Source organism: Rattus norvegicus, chromosome 3 (assembly GCF_036323735.1).
Source record: "Rattus norvegicus strain BN/NHsdMcwi chromosome 3, GRCr8, whole genome shotgun sequence".
Taxonomy (NCBI): domain Eukaryota; kingdom Metazoa; phylum Chordata; class Mammalia; order Rodentia; family Muridae; genus Rattus; species Rattus norvegicus.
In genome coordinates, this window is record NC_086021.1 from 161431131 (window position 1) to 161448315 (window position 17185).

The 17185-nt window shown below is 44.8% G+C and overlaps 1 protein-coding gene across 1 annotated transcript; it reads right to left on the reverse strand.

The window, feature by feature from the left end:
• Positions 1-6369: 6369 nt before the first annotated feature.
• Positions 6370-10104, reverse strand: Defb26 (defensin beta 26). Its single transcript, NM_001037506.2, has 2 exons — positions 9991-10104; positions 6370-6973 (listed from the first exon to the last, which is right to left on the reverse strand). Exons 1-2 carry the CDS (start codon positions 10046-10048, stop codon positions 6645-6647), a joined length of 387 nt encoding a protein of 128 aa, NP_001032595.1. The 5' UTR covers positions 10049-10104; the 3' UTR covers positions 6370-6644.
• Between the last annotated feature and the right edge of the window lie 7081 nt (positions 10105-17185).

Below are 17185 nucleotides of genomic sequence, written 5' to 3' on the forward strand. Positions count from 1 at the left end.
GATTATAGGCAACAGTCACGTGCCTTGCTCCCTACCCGTCCTTGAAGGATCCTTCTAGAAAAACCCCGGTGAACCTACACTACTTGAATAAAACTGCTAGCAATTGCATCACTTTCCACAACTGTGAGTTTCGGAGTTTGGAGAAGCAGGTTATGTGTACAGGTCACTACTCCCAAGCTGTCATTTCCACAGCACAACACAACCTAAGGCAATAAGGAAAAACAACCAAACCAAAACAAAAGCCAGAGATTCCAAGAGCCCATTTACACTTAGGTCTTCTCATATAGTATACTGTGTTCTCCAACAAATCCGGCATGTTCAGTAGGGCCAGCCAACCATCCCTTGCTTAGAACACCACAATCTCATTGCACTGACGGCCTTTGGGCACATCTCAGGGGCTGAGCAACATCACTGAACTTCAAGGGCAGAGCTGCTTGTTTGTGCCTCCATCCATGAGAAGATGCTGCAGATAGAGAGCTTTGATGACAGGTGGGAAGTGCATTGGTAGCTTTCTGAGTCTAAAGCCCCGAAGTCTTCCACATTCCTCCAAAGCCCAACAGCCCACTCTCTCTGGTACCAGTTTCTGTGTTAGTTACTTAAAAAAAAATTCTAATAGCACAACGTGATCAAAAGCAACTTGTGGAAGAAAATTTATTTGGCTCCAGTTCCAGAGAGACATGAAATTGGTGAGGACAGCACAACAGCAGGCTGCTGGAGCAGGAAACTGGCTCATGTCAGTTTGTTAGATGGTGGAAGACTGAAAATAGGGCAAGGCTACAAACTCTCAAAGCCCAATGCTCCATTTTTTTTTTTTTTTTTGGTTCTTTTTTTCGGAGCTGGGGACCGAACCCAGGGCCTTGCGCTTCCTAGGTAAGCTAGGCCCTTCCAGGGCCTGGGCTAAATCCCCAGCTCCCAATGCTCCATTTCTTAAAGGCTCCGTAACCGCCCCAAACAGAACTACCAATAGAGAACCAAGGGTTAAAACACTTGCGTTTATGGGGGGCGGGGTGGCATTCACTTTCAAACCCCACAGCTGAGGGCTGCCAGTCACGTCCTGAGTGTGTTGATGAGATAATCGAGAGACAGAGACTGACAGGCGATGATAGAAATATGTCAGAAAAGAGCCCCGGGAGCCAAGGCATGCAGGCAGCCGTCAAAGCAAAAAGAAAAAGGAGATGTTTTTTTCTAGTAGCAACTGATTTTAGCTCAGCCGGTTTAGCACTTCTGACTTCCAGAACATAAACTATAAATTCCACACGAGACTGGAGAGATGGTCCAGTGGTCAAGAGCGATGGCTGCTCTTCTAGGAGATCCAGGTCTTAGCACCCCGTGGCCACGCTCAACTGTTTGCACCGGTTCTTGGAGATCTGATGCCCTCTTATGGCCTCCCTGGGTACTGCATGTATGTGGTGCCTCGGCATCCTTTCAGGCAAAAACACCGAGACGCATAAAAGAAAATATCTTAAAAATTGTACGTGATTAATTTTGAGGGTTTTGCTTGCTTGTTCTTGAGACAGTGTGCCATACATTTCATAATGGTGCAGACTCACGGGGCATCTGAAGCTGAGGACGACTCTGAGCTTCTGACCCTTCTTCTGTCTCTCCGTCCTCAGTGTGGGGTTAGAGTCTTGAACATCCACACCAGGTTTATGCAGAGCCCGAGGATCACATCCTGAATCCCCTGCAGACTACCCGACAACGTGCCAACCGAACGATAGTCTCAGCCCAAATTGGTGATTTAATCTGACAAAATTTATAGAAAAAACAATAGGTAATTAATTCCAATTTTGGTAGCTAAAAGTGCTACTGGACCCCAAACAGTGAGGGGACTTCACATGGGGTCAGGCAGCAGTGGGAAGCACTTAGAGGCAAATGGTGTAGAACGTCAGATTGACTTGAACGTGTTATTGAGGAAGCTGCGTGTGAATAAGTATGCAGAGGAAACTGGGGAACGTGGTAAAGAGAGCCTGGGTGAAGATGGGACCAGTGGGCACTAACGCATGCATACACTGCTGCTTAGGCCCACGCAAACTCCCTTCATTGTTTTGGGTACAGTAGCACTATTAGCTACCAAAATTGAAACACACACGCATGCACGCACGCACAGAGAGTGGAGTTGGAGGGGGTAGGGAGGTAGGGGTGGGCATGGGAGGACTTAAAGGGAGGAGCTGAGGTGAATATGATCAACGTGCATTTTATAAAACTCTCAAAGAATCAGTTAATATATTTAAAAACAACACTGAATTAAAATAAGAAAAAAAAAGCAAACAAACAAAATACCAAACTGCACCTGCCTCTGGCACCAGCCTGGGCTTGGCTGACTTCTCGTTGGCAGACGCTGTGGCTGCTGCCTCCTCCGAAGGGAGGGTTAGCCAAGTCCAAAACATAAGCCCCGTGCCACAGACAGGCAGGATCGGAATGGTAGTGTTTACACTGGAAACACCCTGAAGTCTTGGTTTAAAGACAGAGTCTGCAATGCCACAAAGTGGCCCTCCACCAGGAAACCTCAGCTCAAGTCTCAGACTGTTACGGGAGAGTCACAACACTGTGCCCATTAACCACCGATGACAATGGAGAGAATGAGAAGTAAGACAAATTAAGACCCGGGAATGTAATCCTGGCCATGCTGGGACTAGGAGCCCTGTCACCAGAATCCATCTCTGCTTCCCATGGTTTTTCACCTTGAAGAGCCATCGGGGTGCTGGACCAGTTTCATCTACACTCCTGGAGCTGGCAAGGCAGCTGCTGCTGAGGGCTGAGGCTTTGGCCATCTCAGCTCAGGAGGACCTGCCCCTGGATCTCTTCCTACCAATGTTCAAAGAAGTCTTTGCCAGCAGACAAATTAACAACCTAAAGACCATTGTATATGTGGAGAGAATATCTTCTGTATTGAGTGGATGTATCACCTGTCAAAGAAAAGAAAGCCTATGGCTTATAGGAAAGGGTAGAATAGAAGGTGGGACATCAGGGAGGCAGAAAGAATTGTGGGATAGAATCTTCACCTGGGGAAGATGTGACCAGTCTGACACACGGTTCCTGAGCACAGGTGAGCAGCCACGTGGCAGAATGTAGATTAGAATAACTGGGTTAATTTGAGTTATGATCCAGTCGGAGAAGAGTCCAGGTATACGGCCATTTTCAAATATTCTGAGTCTGAATCTTACCTATTTCTGGGAGCACGGGGCTAGAAGGAAGAACCCGGATTCAACTTCTGTAGGTGTCCTGCCAGTTTTTCTCCTACTTCCCTGTGGGGTCCCTGATGAAGACCCCTGTCTTAGTCACCGCTCTATTGCTGGGAAGAGAGGCCATGACCAAGGCAACTCATAAATGAAAGTGTTTAGTTGGGGGCTTGCTTACAGTTTCAGAGGTTAGTCCAATGTCCTCATTGCGGGGGTAGCATGGGACTGTAGCTGCAGCTGAGAGCTACATCCTGATATGAAGGCAGAGACAGAGAGAGGGAGGGAGGGAGGGAGAGAGAGACAGAGAGAGAGAGAGAGAGAGAGAGAGAGAGAGAGACAGAGAGACAGAGAGACAGAGAGACAGAGAGACAGAGAGAGAGAGACAGAGAGACAGAGAGACAGTCTGGTGTCAGCTTTTGAAACCTCGAAGCCCACCCCCACATGGCTGGCTTCCTCCAACAAGGCAGCATCCTAATCCTTTTTAAATAGTGTGACTCCTTGATGGCCAAGCATTCAAACATACGAGCCTATGACAGTCGTTCTTATTCAACCATCACGACCCCTAGCATGGAAATTGCATAGGCTGTGATATGTTGACTGTGTGGAAGGTTTGCCAAGGAGGCAGGAACTCCAAGTGCTCTATGTGGGTGTCTTGCACCCCAACTTCTAGGATGTGTGGGCTGGGGCTGAAGATGGTGGCTGCTCACCAGAGACCACTTGTCAGAAGCAAATAGGGAAGTGGTCCTTGAAAGTGTCGGCTGATTTTGCCTCCAACCTAGGGAAGGACATTTGTACATGAAAGCTTCCCCGAGACAGATGGCAGTCCCTCTCCTGGTCTCAATATCTGACTGCATCTGAGAATTTTATCTTAACTGTCCATTTGTAAGCTCTGTCTTTACTTCTTAAGGGAGTGCCCAAAGCCATTAATCTCCCTTTATCTTTATAGTCAGATGGCGGCAAAGCAATTTTGAGGAGTTAAAAAAAAAAAGTACTCTGTAAATGCATACAATGAGAAAATTTCAGCTAAATATTAATAAATTATTTTTTAATATCTACCAGGGGCCAGTGTTTGTCCACTTTGTACCTGAACACTCCTTTCAGTTGTCTGGTGTGCGCACACACAGGAAGTCGTTTGTTCTGGGTGGGTCAGCATCTTCACCGTTAAAGTTGTTTGAAACTTTTGAATGTAAAGATCTCGTATTCAAGGAAAAATGTCATGGAAGGAAGCTCTTCTTTCGAATGGCTTAAGGAAACCTTGGGCTTTTCCTCAAAGGACCCATATACGCCTCACCTCTCCCTAACTTTGCTGCTAGTCTCTGCCCGATTTAAGTTCTTATTAAGAAACTCCTTGGGTCAAGGGTTTCTCTATAGACACCTTGGTGAGTGGGGAAAAAAAGGAAGAGAAATCCAGTGGTTCGCAGAAGGGCTAACCTGTACTGTTTCTGTCTTATTTATGAAGCTGGATATGGTGTACAATGCCACACCCTCGATTAAATGTGAAGGAGACCGATGCTTATGGGCGTATAGAAAAAACAAAATTTGGACCAAAAAATTTACCAGTAAGTACTGTTAGGATATGTTTTCTATTAAAAAAAAGAAAATAATCAAATATAAGACTTTATTCATAAATATTCAAACAACTGTACCCTCAGGTGTGGAAGAAACCTACTATATCTAAAGATTAAGAGGAAATGGGAGACTGGAGAGTTGGCCCAGGGATTAAAAGCCCCCCATGCTCTTGCAGAGGACCTGACTTCAGTTTGCAGCAACTGTGGGCAGCTCACGCCTCCTCCAATGCTGGTTCAGGAGGTCCAATGCCCTCCTCTAATGACTGAGGGCACTCCACCAAATAGGGCATGTACGTATACCTTTAAAAAATCCACGGAAATCCCGGAAAGTAACTACATATGATACTTATGGCTAGCTGGCATGTAGGTGACAAGAAGCAAGTCCAATACCCATATGGGGTATTTTGGGGTACATCTTGATGAGGTAGTGGATGCTATCCTTGTAAAACTACCCTAGTCAAAATGGATATTATTAAAATAAAAAAAAAAGAATTGGTCTGGAGAGGTAGCTCAGTGGGCAAAGCACTTGGCACACAAAGGAACCGAGTTCGCATTTCCAGAAGTCATATAAATCCAGGTATGGTGTATGTACATGTAATTCCAGCTCTGTTCAGTGAGACAGAAGAATACAGGAGCATCCCTGGATGCTCACAGGCTCGATGGTCTGAGGTACCATGAGGTACCCAATGGCAAAACACAAGAGGTTTTGTCTGAGACAATGTAGAGGGCAAGAATCAACACCCGAGGTTGTCCTCCAACCCTCCACGTACACATTGTGTTATGTGAGTGCGCGCGCGAGCACGCACACACACACACACACACACACACACACACACGTTATAAAGAGAAAAATTAAATAAAAAATTTAAAAAGCTGCTAGTGAGAATTTGGAGTAACCAAGTCCTTTTTACAGTGTTTTTGGGATGTGAAGTTATACAGCTGTCATGCAGAACAGAATAAAACTCCTCAAAAACCTAAAAATTGACTCCAGGTTTAGCAGCCTACGTTTGGGGGTACATCCCAAAGAAATGAAATGAGCGCGCAACGGGACCCCTGCGTGCCCTGCTCATTGCTGCATTATTCACAGCGGATGGTTAACAGGGATATCCATCAGCACATATGTCACAGGGCGCTGTACATACACAATGAGACACCCAGTCAAAATAACTCTTGCCATTTGTAGAAAATGGGTGTTTCTCTTAACATGTTAAGTGAAAGAAGTTAGATACAGAAAACCAAATGCCACATGTTCTTGGCCCTCTGTTTATGCTAAAAATCAGTCTTATGTGAAATGATGCCACTGGGTCGGAGGCAGTAGGAAGGTTGAGAGAGGCTGGCTAGTGGGTACCAAACACAGCAACACAGAAGCAGCAAGCCCCAGCCCTCCATAGGCCAGCATGTTGATTAAACGTATGACCACCTAGTCTGTATTTTATTAGTAAATAAGACAAGAGCTCTGACTTTCCAAATAGAAGAAAATATAAGTAGAAGGAACTCTGAGCTACCATGATTGGAAATCCCACGTTGTACATTATACATGCATGAAATAATCATATGACAGTCCATAAATATGTACAATTAAAGGAATAACCAAACACCCATACAATACACCATTGTTCAGTTGAAACTGAACCTAGCCTGTATATTTTAATAAGTCAAAGGGACCTAGGTAAGGAATGTAAGCCTGAGAAAGAAAATTCTCATATCTAAAAGTCATTTGGCTCCTGTCCTGACTCTAGCACATAAGTCTATACCCATGGCTATACAATTTCTGACACAAGCCCAGATTGGTTGCATTGGCTTCTTGTTCTTACTCTGGGAGGTGTTTATATTCCCGAAACGAAAGAAGACAAATTATTTAAGTAGTGTTAGACATCAGAGTGAATGGTCCAGTGGCCTAGGGATGGGTGGGTGTGATGACTGTAAGGTTGAGTGCCTTGCCAATGCCAGCAACATTGGTAGGCGTTCCTATGGATGTTTTATCCAAAGTTATGTCATCAATATATCTGGTCGTTGGTGAAATGGAAGTGTTCTTCCATGTCACGTTCTCTGGGTGGACCGAGGTAGGTTTTGGGTGTGCACTTTGGTCTTCCGCTAGTGTTAGGAGAATGCAGCAGTTTGCTTTGTTCCTACACAGATATATGTACCGTTCGTCACCTCGACATCGGACTCGGCAGCGCCCTAAATTATCCTTCCAGCATTTTGGTGGCATTCTCCTCCAGGCAGCTGCAGAGAATAAAAAGTAAATTAAAAAACTCAATTCTAGCATAGACATAACTTCCATTCAATCAAAAACTTGCCTTTGCCCTCTAGACTAACACCAATGCAAATTCTACGATGCTGAGACAAGAAATATAAAACATTAAAACTGTGATATGTTATGCACCCTCAAAACAATGCAGTGGAAGCATGAGAGAGAGAGAGAGAGAGAGAGAGAGAGAGAGAGAGAGAGAGAGAGAGAGAGAGAGAGAGATATTAAACCTAGCCTCTTTTCGTTTGTTGTTTTGGTTTTTTGAGACAGGGTTTACTCTGCATAGCCCTAGCCATTCTGGAACTCGCTCTGTTGACCAGGCTGGCCTCGAATTCAGAGATCTGCCTGCCTCTGCCTCTTGAGTGCTGAGATTAAAGGTGTGCACCACCCAGACTCTTAAGAAGTATGGAAGAGAGAAGGAAAGGTCCACAGGGGGCAAGGACTGCTTCAGAAAAGAAGCAGCGATGCTCCATTTTTGTGGAAGAAGTTGTTGAGTGTATGTGAGAGGTTTCAGGCAAGGTAACATGTCTCAGGTATGATGTACAAAGCCCAGAGGTCACAAGGCAGAAACGAATATGAGGTAGTAGGGCCAAACCCCCAATTCCTTTACAAATTCAGTGTTTTTAGCTTATTCAGAACATGATGAAAGTTTAATGGCTTAACTGTGTTCTAGGTTAGTCAGTCCTGGGAGCCTTGTTGAGGGGCGGGAAATAGTAGGATGAAGCAGTAGTAACAATACACTTCCAGGAGTAGTGTATTGTTACATTGTTATAAACTAAAGCTCTTCCAAGCCAACCTATTAGTGGCTGTAACTAAAATGTTGCTGTAGACAGGTGGTTTGGATACAAGGTAAAGGAAACAACAAATGGTTTCTGAACCATGAAGGTAGATGGAGGTGTGTGCTATTCACAGAACAACAATTGAGAAGAAGAAAAAAAAAATAACAGGGCGGGGCAAGAATTCGCTTTGGGGCACATAACAGGATAAACCCAGGGTGTCAAGAAGTCAGTGGGAGCTCAGGCTAAAGGTGTCAAGTGCAGATGTGAATGTCAGAATCAGTGCTTATAGACAAAAGTTAAAGTTAAAGCCACAAAACAATATGAGAGGAACAAGAGAGGTGATCAAGTTCCACTAAAGCTTCAAGACCACATAGAGTCTGGGGCTGTAATTCAGTTAGTCCGATGCTTAGCAATCAAACCTCCAACCACGGACGACTGAGCCTGTGTTGAACATCTGAAATCCTAGCTTTCTGGGTGTGAAAAAGGAGAATCAGAAATTTAACGTCACCCTTGGCTATGTCTCTATTTAGAGACATTTTATAAATTCAAGCCAATTCATTTATGGAGATGGAAGAAAATCTTTATAAGCAAACTGCCACATGTTCAAATTTAGTGAGTCTTTTATAAGTACATGAAGGCTCTTTAAGAAAAATTAATAGGCAGGGGCTGGAGAGATGGCTCAGCGGTTAGGAGCACTGACTGCTCTTCCAGAGGTCCTGAGTTCAATTCCCAGCAACCATATGGTGGTTCCCAACCATCTGTAATGGGATCCAATGACCTCTTCTGGTGGGTCTGAAGACAGTGACAGAAATTAGATAAATAAGTAAGTAAATAAATAAATAAATCTTAAAAAATTCAACAGGCAGGTGTTTCAGAAATCTAGTGGGATATAATAAGACTCACAACCACAGCATCTGAATTCAAATCCTAGGAGACATCATTTCACTTAGCAGATTGCAATCTTGAACGATTAAAATAGAAACATGAGACGAGGGGACTGGGAAGATAACATATAGCTGGTAGTGAAGAAAGCAGCCTTTGATAGCTCTCTCTCTCTGTCTCTGTCTCTGTCTCTCTCTCTGGAAAAAGCATACATTTGTTTATAAGATCTCCTTGAAGAATTGTTGGTGACAAAGAGTTATTTTCCAGCCTCAGTGAAGCAACACTTTTCTCAAAGGCTATCTGCCAATCAAATATAACAAAGGGGGCTAGCATTAAATATAATGGGTGTGGTGGCTCATGCCTGCGATCTCAAGATGTGGGAGACGGACACCGGAAGACTGCAAGTTTGAAGCCAGCCTAGTTAACACATGAGCTCTTATCTAAAAAAAAAAAAAAAAAAAAAAAAAAAAAAAACCTCCCCAAGGCATGCTAATACATTTTCAGAATGATCCGCATGGTTCATTTACAGCTGAATTCATAAACATGTATAAGGGACAAACATCTAAATAGATTAATATATACTAGAGCATCCTGGAAACTAGTGGCACTGATTGGTCCTGAAGGGTGAGACTGAACCAGGACTTTTAGGTTGGAATGGTGTGTTCATTTTCCTTAGACCAGTTGTGTGGGTTTTCTTATACACAAACCAATGGCAACCATTTCTCAATAAAAACAGGGAACCAAAAGTATCAGTGTTTTAAAGAGGGGGACAAGGGCTTCATATTGACCGGAAACAAGAGGCTCTTCATCAACCGCGTGCGCCTTCCCACCACAGCTTTAGCCTTACATTGACCACAAACTTAGCGTCTCTTGCACAAGACAGCTCTGCAGAACATGCAGCCTGGGCTCCTTGACTGCATCTCAGACCAGTGAGAGTCTCCCTCTCAGGACTAAGGATAGTTTAACATGGGAGAAAGGTTAGGTCCGTAGGACACGGCCATAAAGTAGCTACAGGAAAAGAGTAGGGAGGTCAAACTGACACCGAGTGGTTGTACAGAAAGATCCCCAGGGCAGTTCAGTGTGGAGGAGAGTCTTGCCTTCTGGAGACTCATCTCAGAGGACTCCCCAGATATTTGGATGCCTGTGGCGGAAGAATATGAGAGAGTAGGGGCGGGGCTGCCGGAAGAAGACCCCTCTCTCCTTCCAACCGATCCGAGTTGAAATGACGCTCCTCACCACCCTCAAGGATGGCAGGGTGGGGGTGGAAGGGGTAGGCTCTGCTCAACAACTCACCCAAACTCCACCTTCCCCATTTTATAAGGTCCCATTACCTTTGGTCACCTGAGTTAGCAACCCACAGATAATGAAGGCCAGTGTTGGGAAAAGCATGGCTTCAGAGAGAGCGAGAGAGCGATCTATGTCCGGAGGAAGCCAGAATGCCTTATCCAGCAGGCGATCTAGGTCTTGAGCTTTATTGGTGTCATGAGTGATGAACCGGAGAAGAGAGCTTGCTAAGCCATCTGGCCTGTCATACCAATCATTTGCATGACACCATCATGCCCAGCACGAGAGATAATCCAAGGAAAACAAAACCTAAGGAAACAAGGTGTAATCCTGCATGGGTTGATGGGAAGAACTCCCAAGAGGAAGCTTCCTTCAAACCTAGTGGGGTCAGTTTCTTCTCTGTCCCTGTGCAGCACCCTTACACATCCAACACTAGTAGAATGGTGTGGGACGTTACCACTGTGGCAGACCAGTGGATCATAGTATGTAGCAAAGTGTTTGTCTTTTCTCCCAGTGTGAATCCCCGTGAAAGAAGGGAGATGCAAAAAAGAAAAAAAAATGCACAAACAGAAAAACCTTTGAAACCCTGACTCCATGGGCCATTAAACAGAAGAGATCAGGAATTGCAAGTCAAAACAGAAAAACAGGATTTACTATGATTGTCTTTTCTCCATTGTATAGTCTCCTTGTCCCCACTTCTCCAAAGAACTAAGCAAGAAACTGTGTATTGGGAAAGGCGAAATATTTTTCATTATTTTATATTTTATTTTTGCTTTCTTGAGAGAGATTCTCTTTACCTAGCCCTGGGTATCCTGGGACTCACTATGTAGTCCAGGCTGGCCTTGAACTCAGAGATCTGCCCGCCTTCGATACACTGTGTCTGCCTCTTTTTGCTTGCCTGTTTGTTTCATTTACAACCCAAAATCTGAAATTTTACCTTAGGAAATTAAAAAAAAATGAGAAAACTCCCTTAAGATGAGTAGATGAAACCCCCAAGAGCTAAATACCATGACACCGACAGTGGGAGGCTCACAGAGTTGGGCCAACGAAAGCGAGTTCATCCAGTGCGTTTGCTGGATGAGCCTGCAGCTATGCCCACAGTGAAGATGGACTCAGGTGGTCACAATGTGGACTGAAAGGGAGGTCGTCACTATCAACCCCACTGGTGGTAAGAGGACAGTCACTGAATGCAATGTTACGCCCACAATGTTTATCGATAGGTGAGGCGAACCAAGTCCTTGGAAGCAAACAACCTGACAGTGAAAGGTTACCCAAACAACCTTGCACCTGACTCACAAAACTAAATTAGCAGTTTTCAACCTTCTCTCAAAGAAATAGTCAAGCCTAGATGGCTTCAATGGGGCAGATATGCCTCAGATCTCAACAGGCAATTTTCCAAAGAAGACACATGAATGTTTGATAAAGAGATGTTCAGCTCACTGACATTGGATTGAATGTAAAATAAAACCACAAAATGCACCCCCAGGAGAATGTAACTTACTAAGAAGTTCACTGCAGGGGCTGGAGAGATAGCTCAAGAGCTAAGAGCACTGGCTGCTTTCCTAGAGGACTCAGGTTCGATTCCCAGAGCCCACAAAGTGGTTCAAAACCATCTGTGACTCCAGACTCAGGGGTCTGATACTCTCTTCTGGCCTGGGTGGACACTACACACATATGGTACACAGATATGCATAAAGGCAAAACACTGTGCCCATAAAAATAAATTAATAAAAAGAAAATTAGTGGAGATAGCAAATCCACCAGTTATGAGGATTAAAAGGGGCAAAAACCATGGGAAAGGGAACATAAAGCTTCTAGAATATTACTCTCCACAGCGGTTCCCAAGGAAATAAACAGTTCAAAGGTTACAGTGTGCTTCACTCTAATTTAAAAGCTTTAAGTCAGTGGTTCTCAACCTTCTTAACGCTGCAACCCTTTAATGCAGTTCCTCGTGTTGTGGTGATCCCCGGCCATAAGATTATTTCAATTGCTACTTCATAAGTGTAATTTCCTACTGTTATAAATCATAATGTAAGTATCTATGTCTTAGGTGACCCCTGTGAAGGGGTCGTTCAATCCCAAAGAGGTCCCGACCCAAAGGTTGAGAACCACAGCTCTGCATGATTACGGAAGAGCTCACAGGGACTCAAGAGAGATATACAAAGTTTAACCAAATGAAGACACAGGAACCAGGGATTCCACAGAGGGGAGATTTCTGTAAGAGTTAAACAGAGCCTTGGAAATGAAGGCTGGATAAGGAGACGAGTGAACACGGTTGCAGGTCACCAGCAGGCCAGCTCAAAGAGAAGAAAGAGTATCCAAATTTGAGGACAGGTTTTAAAAAAAAATACTCCAATCACACAAAAGAAAAAAAAAAGATAAAGAAAGACGATTCCCTGCAGCTTGAATCTCCATTGCTCCGGTTTGGAAAGCCTAGTCTCTGGCTGAGAGTCCGAAGCTGAGAGGTTGTGGAACCTTAGAAGGTTCCAGACGGCACAGCGCGTGACTAACGTGCAGTGTAAGCTTCTGATTAGCTCGGCCTCTAGTTCCAGCCCCACACTCTGATTCTGCTTCCTCTCCTGTTATGGACGGAAATGTTCTAGAACCATGGGTCAAAATAAGTCTTCCCTCCTTTAAGTTGTTTTTTTTTTTTTTTTTTTTTTTTTTTTTGGTCAGGTATTTTTGGTCACAATGACACAAAAATAAGCAACATACGAGATTCCCTAGACCTTTTGGAAAACCGTCAGGTGGGAAACACCAGCATTTTAGACCTAAAGGCAGGAGGAAAAAGCTAAAGGCTTTTAAAAAGAGAACCTACTCAATGAAATGGCGTCAACAAAACCCCGCCCATCTTGGAGAGCACGCGGACGTCCACATGCAGAAGGCTTCCCGAAACCTAGCAGACGTGACTAAGATCTTTGTACCAGCTGATCACAAAACACCGAGGTGCAGGCAGGTGCGAGAGACAGCTCAGTGGATGAGAGCCTTGGCTACTATTATTGCAAAGATCTGCGTTCAGTTGCCAGCACCCGTATGGTGTTTCACGACTGCTCTAACTCCAGGTCCAGGGTATGTGGAGTCCTTGTCTAGCCTCTGCTAGCACCAGGCATGTACGTGGTGCACATGAATACACGAAGGCAGAACACTAGTATACTCAAAATATAAATAAATAAATAAATAAATTTTTTAAAGTAGACAAAGGAAAATTAATATGCAAAGGAAAAGCATAAAATCACATTTAAGAACACTCCTATCAGGTAACAGCATGTTTCTTTAAAGTCGTATACCACAGGAAAGAATAGAATGACGTAGTCCAAGTCCTGGAAGAAAACAGCTGCCAACCAAAATTATTATACAAAGCAAGGATCGCTTTCAGAAATGAAGACCTTCAAGGCAGCCAGAGAATTTGTGAACATCAGACTACGCTTACAAAAGACGCGTGAGGGAATCCTATCTCCAGAAGTGGAGTAGAGACGCGTGTGAAAGCACAGCTGTCACTAGAAAGGCTGATTCAAATGCTAACATTGTAATAAGTCACCCAACTACAGGGGAGCAAGAGTAGAAAAAAAATCCAGCAAAGATATCCAACTAGAATACAATCAACAAAATAACGTTAAAATGTGCTTACCTGTCAAGCGTGAACTTAAATGTAAACAGACTAAATTATCCAATAAAGAAGAGCAGACCAGGCAAAAGCATAAAGAAATTGAATGCAATCAAACGCTGCCATCCGGAAACTCACCTCACCCATAGAAAAGCGTCCAGATGGACAAAAAACAAAAAAAGCAAACAGGCATAGTCTGTACTTACACCTAATAAAAGTAGCTGAGACAAAAAAATTAAGAAGGCCAAAGGCAAGGATGGTTGAAGGACCAATTCAACAAAAGGCATGATTATTACAAGTCTCCGTGTGCCTAACATAGGGCACCCGTTTCTATAAAACAGACCCAGAAGGAAAGAAAGATAAACTTCAATACAACAGCAGTGAGTCACTCCCATACTCCGCTCTCATAGCAGACACAATAGCCAGACAGATCAACACAGAGGCATGAGGAGTGAGGTGTGCTGGGGACCAGACAGACAGACGGATGGGATAGTCAGCACAGAACTACCCAGTATATACAGAGTAGGTTTTTTTCACTCCTGTGAAACTCCCTCTAGAACATGCCACGCACTAAGTTACAAAACAGATACTGGTAAATGAATTAAAAATGATGTTCTATACATCTTCTTATCACAATTAGACAGAGCTACAAGTCAATAATAAAAAATTAGGAATTATACCACGGAGTTTTTTAAAAGAAATTTTCGCTCTGGAACCCTGGTCGATCTGGAACTTAACTACATAGACCAGGCTTGTCTCAAACTCACAGAGCTGGGGATTAAAGGTGGAGCAGGCCTTTGGATGAACTTAAAGGAGAAATAACGGTGGAGAGAAATTGTCTTCAAACTATCTATACACTAAAGAACTTATGCCCAAGAGAAAAGGGCTTGGAAATTAAGCAACTAAAAAGAGCCCACGTAGAAAATGGGCACAAAACAATAACAGACATTTAGCAGAGGAAGCTATGGATGACAAGAAACACTTGGAGGAAGTCTAAGAGCAGCAGTCAGGAGAGAAGTACAGCTTCAGACCAGGAGGGGACACGGGATGCTAGGATTAAAACAGTGAGAAATGACAGCTGGGTGTGGGGTGCACATCCATAAACTCTGCATTTGGGAGCACAAGACACAGGATGGAGAGACTGAGGCGAAGAGCGGTTACACAGTGGATTGTGGGGCCCCCAAGCTACTACAGTGACATGCTGCCTCAAAAACCGAGAGGTGGGAGACAGTACTCCTGTCCTAGAAAATACTCCATAAGTGCTCATACTGTGAATGTCACTTGGCAACAAAAGGAAGGAACCAGGAATCGGAACAGCAACCGCAGGAGGCTGCCCGCTAGGATTCCGAGCACCCAGCATTCTCAAAACCACTAAAGTGGTGGAGGCGAGAACCCCATTGTTTTCTAGAGATGGCAGGTGGTGAGGTGAAGGCTGGATGGACTGGAAAGGATCATAGTGACCGTGTGTCCCCAGGAAAGCCTGTTGCCCTCTCTGAACTTCAGTTTCCAATTCCATAGAGTGGTCATTGTCACCCCCAGCCCCACGTTACGGTTGATTGTATTTCACCTTACAAACCCTCCTGCCACGTCATCGATGACCTGATGTTTCACTTCTTTTCACAGAGACATCACCCTCGTTTTACTGGCCTGAGCTGCGTTATCTAAAACAGCACCAGATCCAGCCTTGGGTTTGTTCTCGAAGGGATTAGATGTGCCCTACGGTATCTGCTATACGTCACACTGCAAGCGACACCAGAACATGCCAGGGGCATGTCATTCAGCCTAGATAAGCTTCAGGTGGAGAGAATGAAGTCAGATTGAAATATCACTTAAGAGTAACCCCAGGCCCAGAGCCCAGCCAGAACAAACCCCGCACAGCCGTGTGTGGTCTGATATAGGTGGCCCTGCAATTCCTGGAATTTCAGCCAGATTTATTTCTCCTCACCTACTCTAGGGCAGCACACTCTCCTCCTGCACTTGTTAGAATCTCCTGTCTTGGGGCTTGGCCCTCGGTGTTCTTTCTGCTCGGGAGACTCTGGATACTCAGAAGGATCAAGTTGAGTCCGCAGGACACTCAGGTCACAGTTAATGTCCTGTCACTTCCTCATAGATTCCTTCCTCAACTACTCTGCCTACGGTGTTCACACATAGCACACACATATGCACACGCACACAGACACACACAGAGACACACACACTAGGGCACACACACTACGACTACACACAAAAACACACCCCAAGGCACACACTCAAATACACATACACACAGACCATGATACACACACATAAACACACATACACACTATGACCACATATACACAACACCATGATGACACACATACCACACATCCACCACATATATACAACGTGTCTACACACACACACCAGACACACTAACACCATGATTACACAAAAACACTCCCTCACCTCCACCCCCCCCACATACCATGATCACACACCACACACATACCATGACCACACACACCACACATACAGCATATACACACATATATACATACATCACATATACACATATACACATACACCGCACACATATAACAACTATACATACATCAGAAACATATACACCATACATTCACACCAGGACTATACAAAAATACCCACCCCATAACCACACACACACACACACACACACACACACATACACACACACTATCACCTTGCTTGTTTCTTCCCTCCTCACCCTTTGACCCTGCAGAATTCTCTTCCACACTCTGGGCCCACATTTTTTTGGCTAAGGAATGTCAGCTCCTCTGTGGTCTGAGGGGTAGGCATGGAGTTCACACACTGTTTATTCCCCATCTTTCTCCTCCTGCACTTTATTCATTTGTGTGCAGGCTCTTACGTAGTAGCCCAAACCTTCCCTGAACTCACGTCACAATCGAGGATGACCTTGAACCTCTGATCCTCCTGCCTTCACCTACCTCCCCAGGGAATGGAGCTAAAGGTTTGGCTCCTGCCAGGCCAGCTCTGCCAGCTGAGTTCCATTGACGCCAATCTGCCTGCTCAGCCAATCTTCTCAAAGGAGTACTTTTATTTACTGTTTGACAATTTCACACATATAAACAGTGTATTTTGGTCCTACCCACCCCAACTCCCCTTCCCACCTACCCCCTGCACTCAACATGACTTTCCCCTCCTTCTGTGTTCTCTTCCTTATCATTGCTGACCCCGTGACTCCAGGCAGTGCTGTTAGAATGCTGCCCAAGCTTATCCAGTGTTTGCAGTGCTTGCTCTGCGTGCTCTGGGCACACAGGCACGCGGCAGCCTGTTTGTATCTGCAGGGCTCCCAGGCTCACGGTTGTCCTTGAGGCTATTGGTGTGGGCGGAAAATGGGCTAGAAAAACTGTGTTCCGACCATGGCAAACAGGGGGCAGAACCTGACCGGAAGGAGGGACAGGAAGACTTCTTGGGGGGCAGATGTGCAGTCTACAAAGCAGTAGACTTACTGTCCTCTTGCCAAAGGGTGTCCAGAGCTGACCCTAAACACTAGGTGAGCTTCTTTCAGTGCTGACCTGCAGAAGGCCCTTTGCCTTCCTCGGATTTATTGCCCGTGACTAGGCCCTACCTCGGTCATTAAAACCAAAATCGGTAGGAGTTTCCCCAGCACATTCAGT

Coding starts and splice junctions, on each gene's coding strand:
- Defb26 (NM_001037506.2), bottom strand. CDS start 10,048: ATGCTTTTCCCAACACTGGCCTTCATTATCTGTGGGTTGCTAACTCAG. Junction 6,974..9,990: donor GCTAACTCAGGTGACCAAAG/GTAATGGGACCT, acceptor TATTCTCTGCAG/CTGCCTGGAGGAGAATGCCA.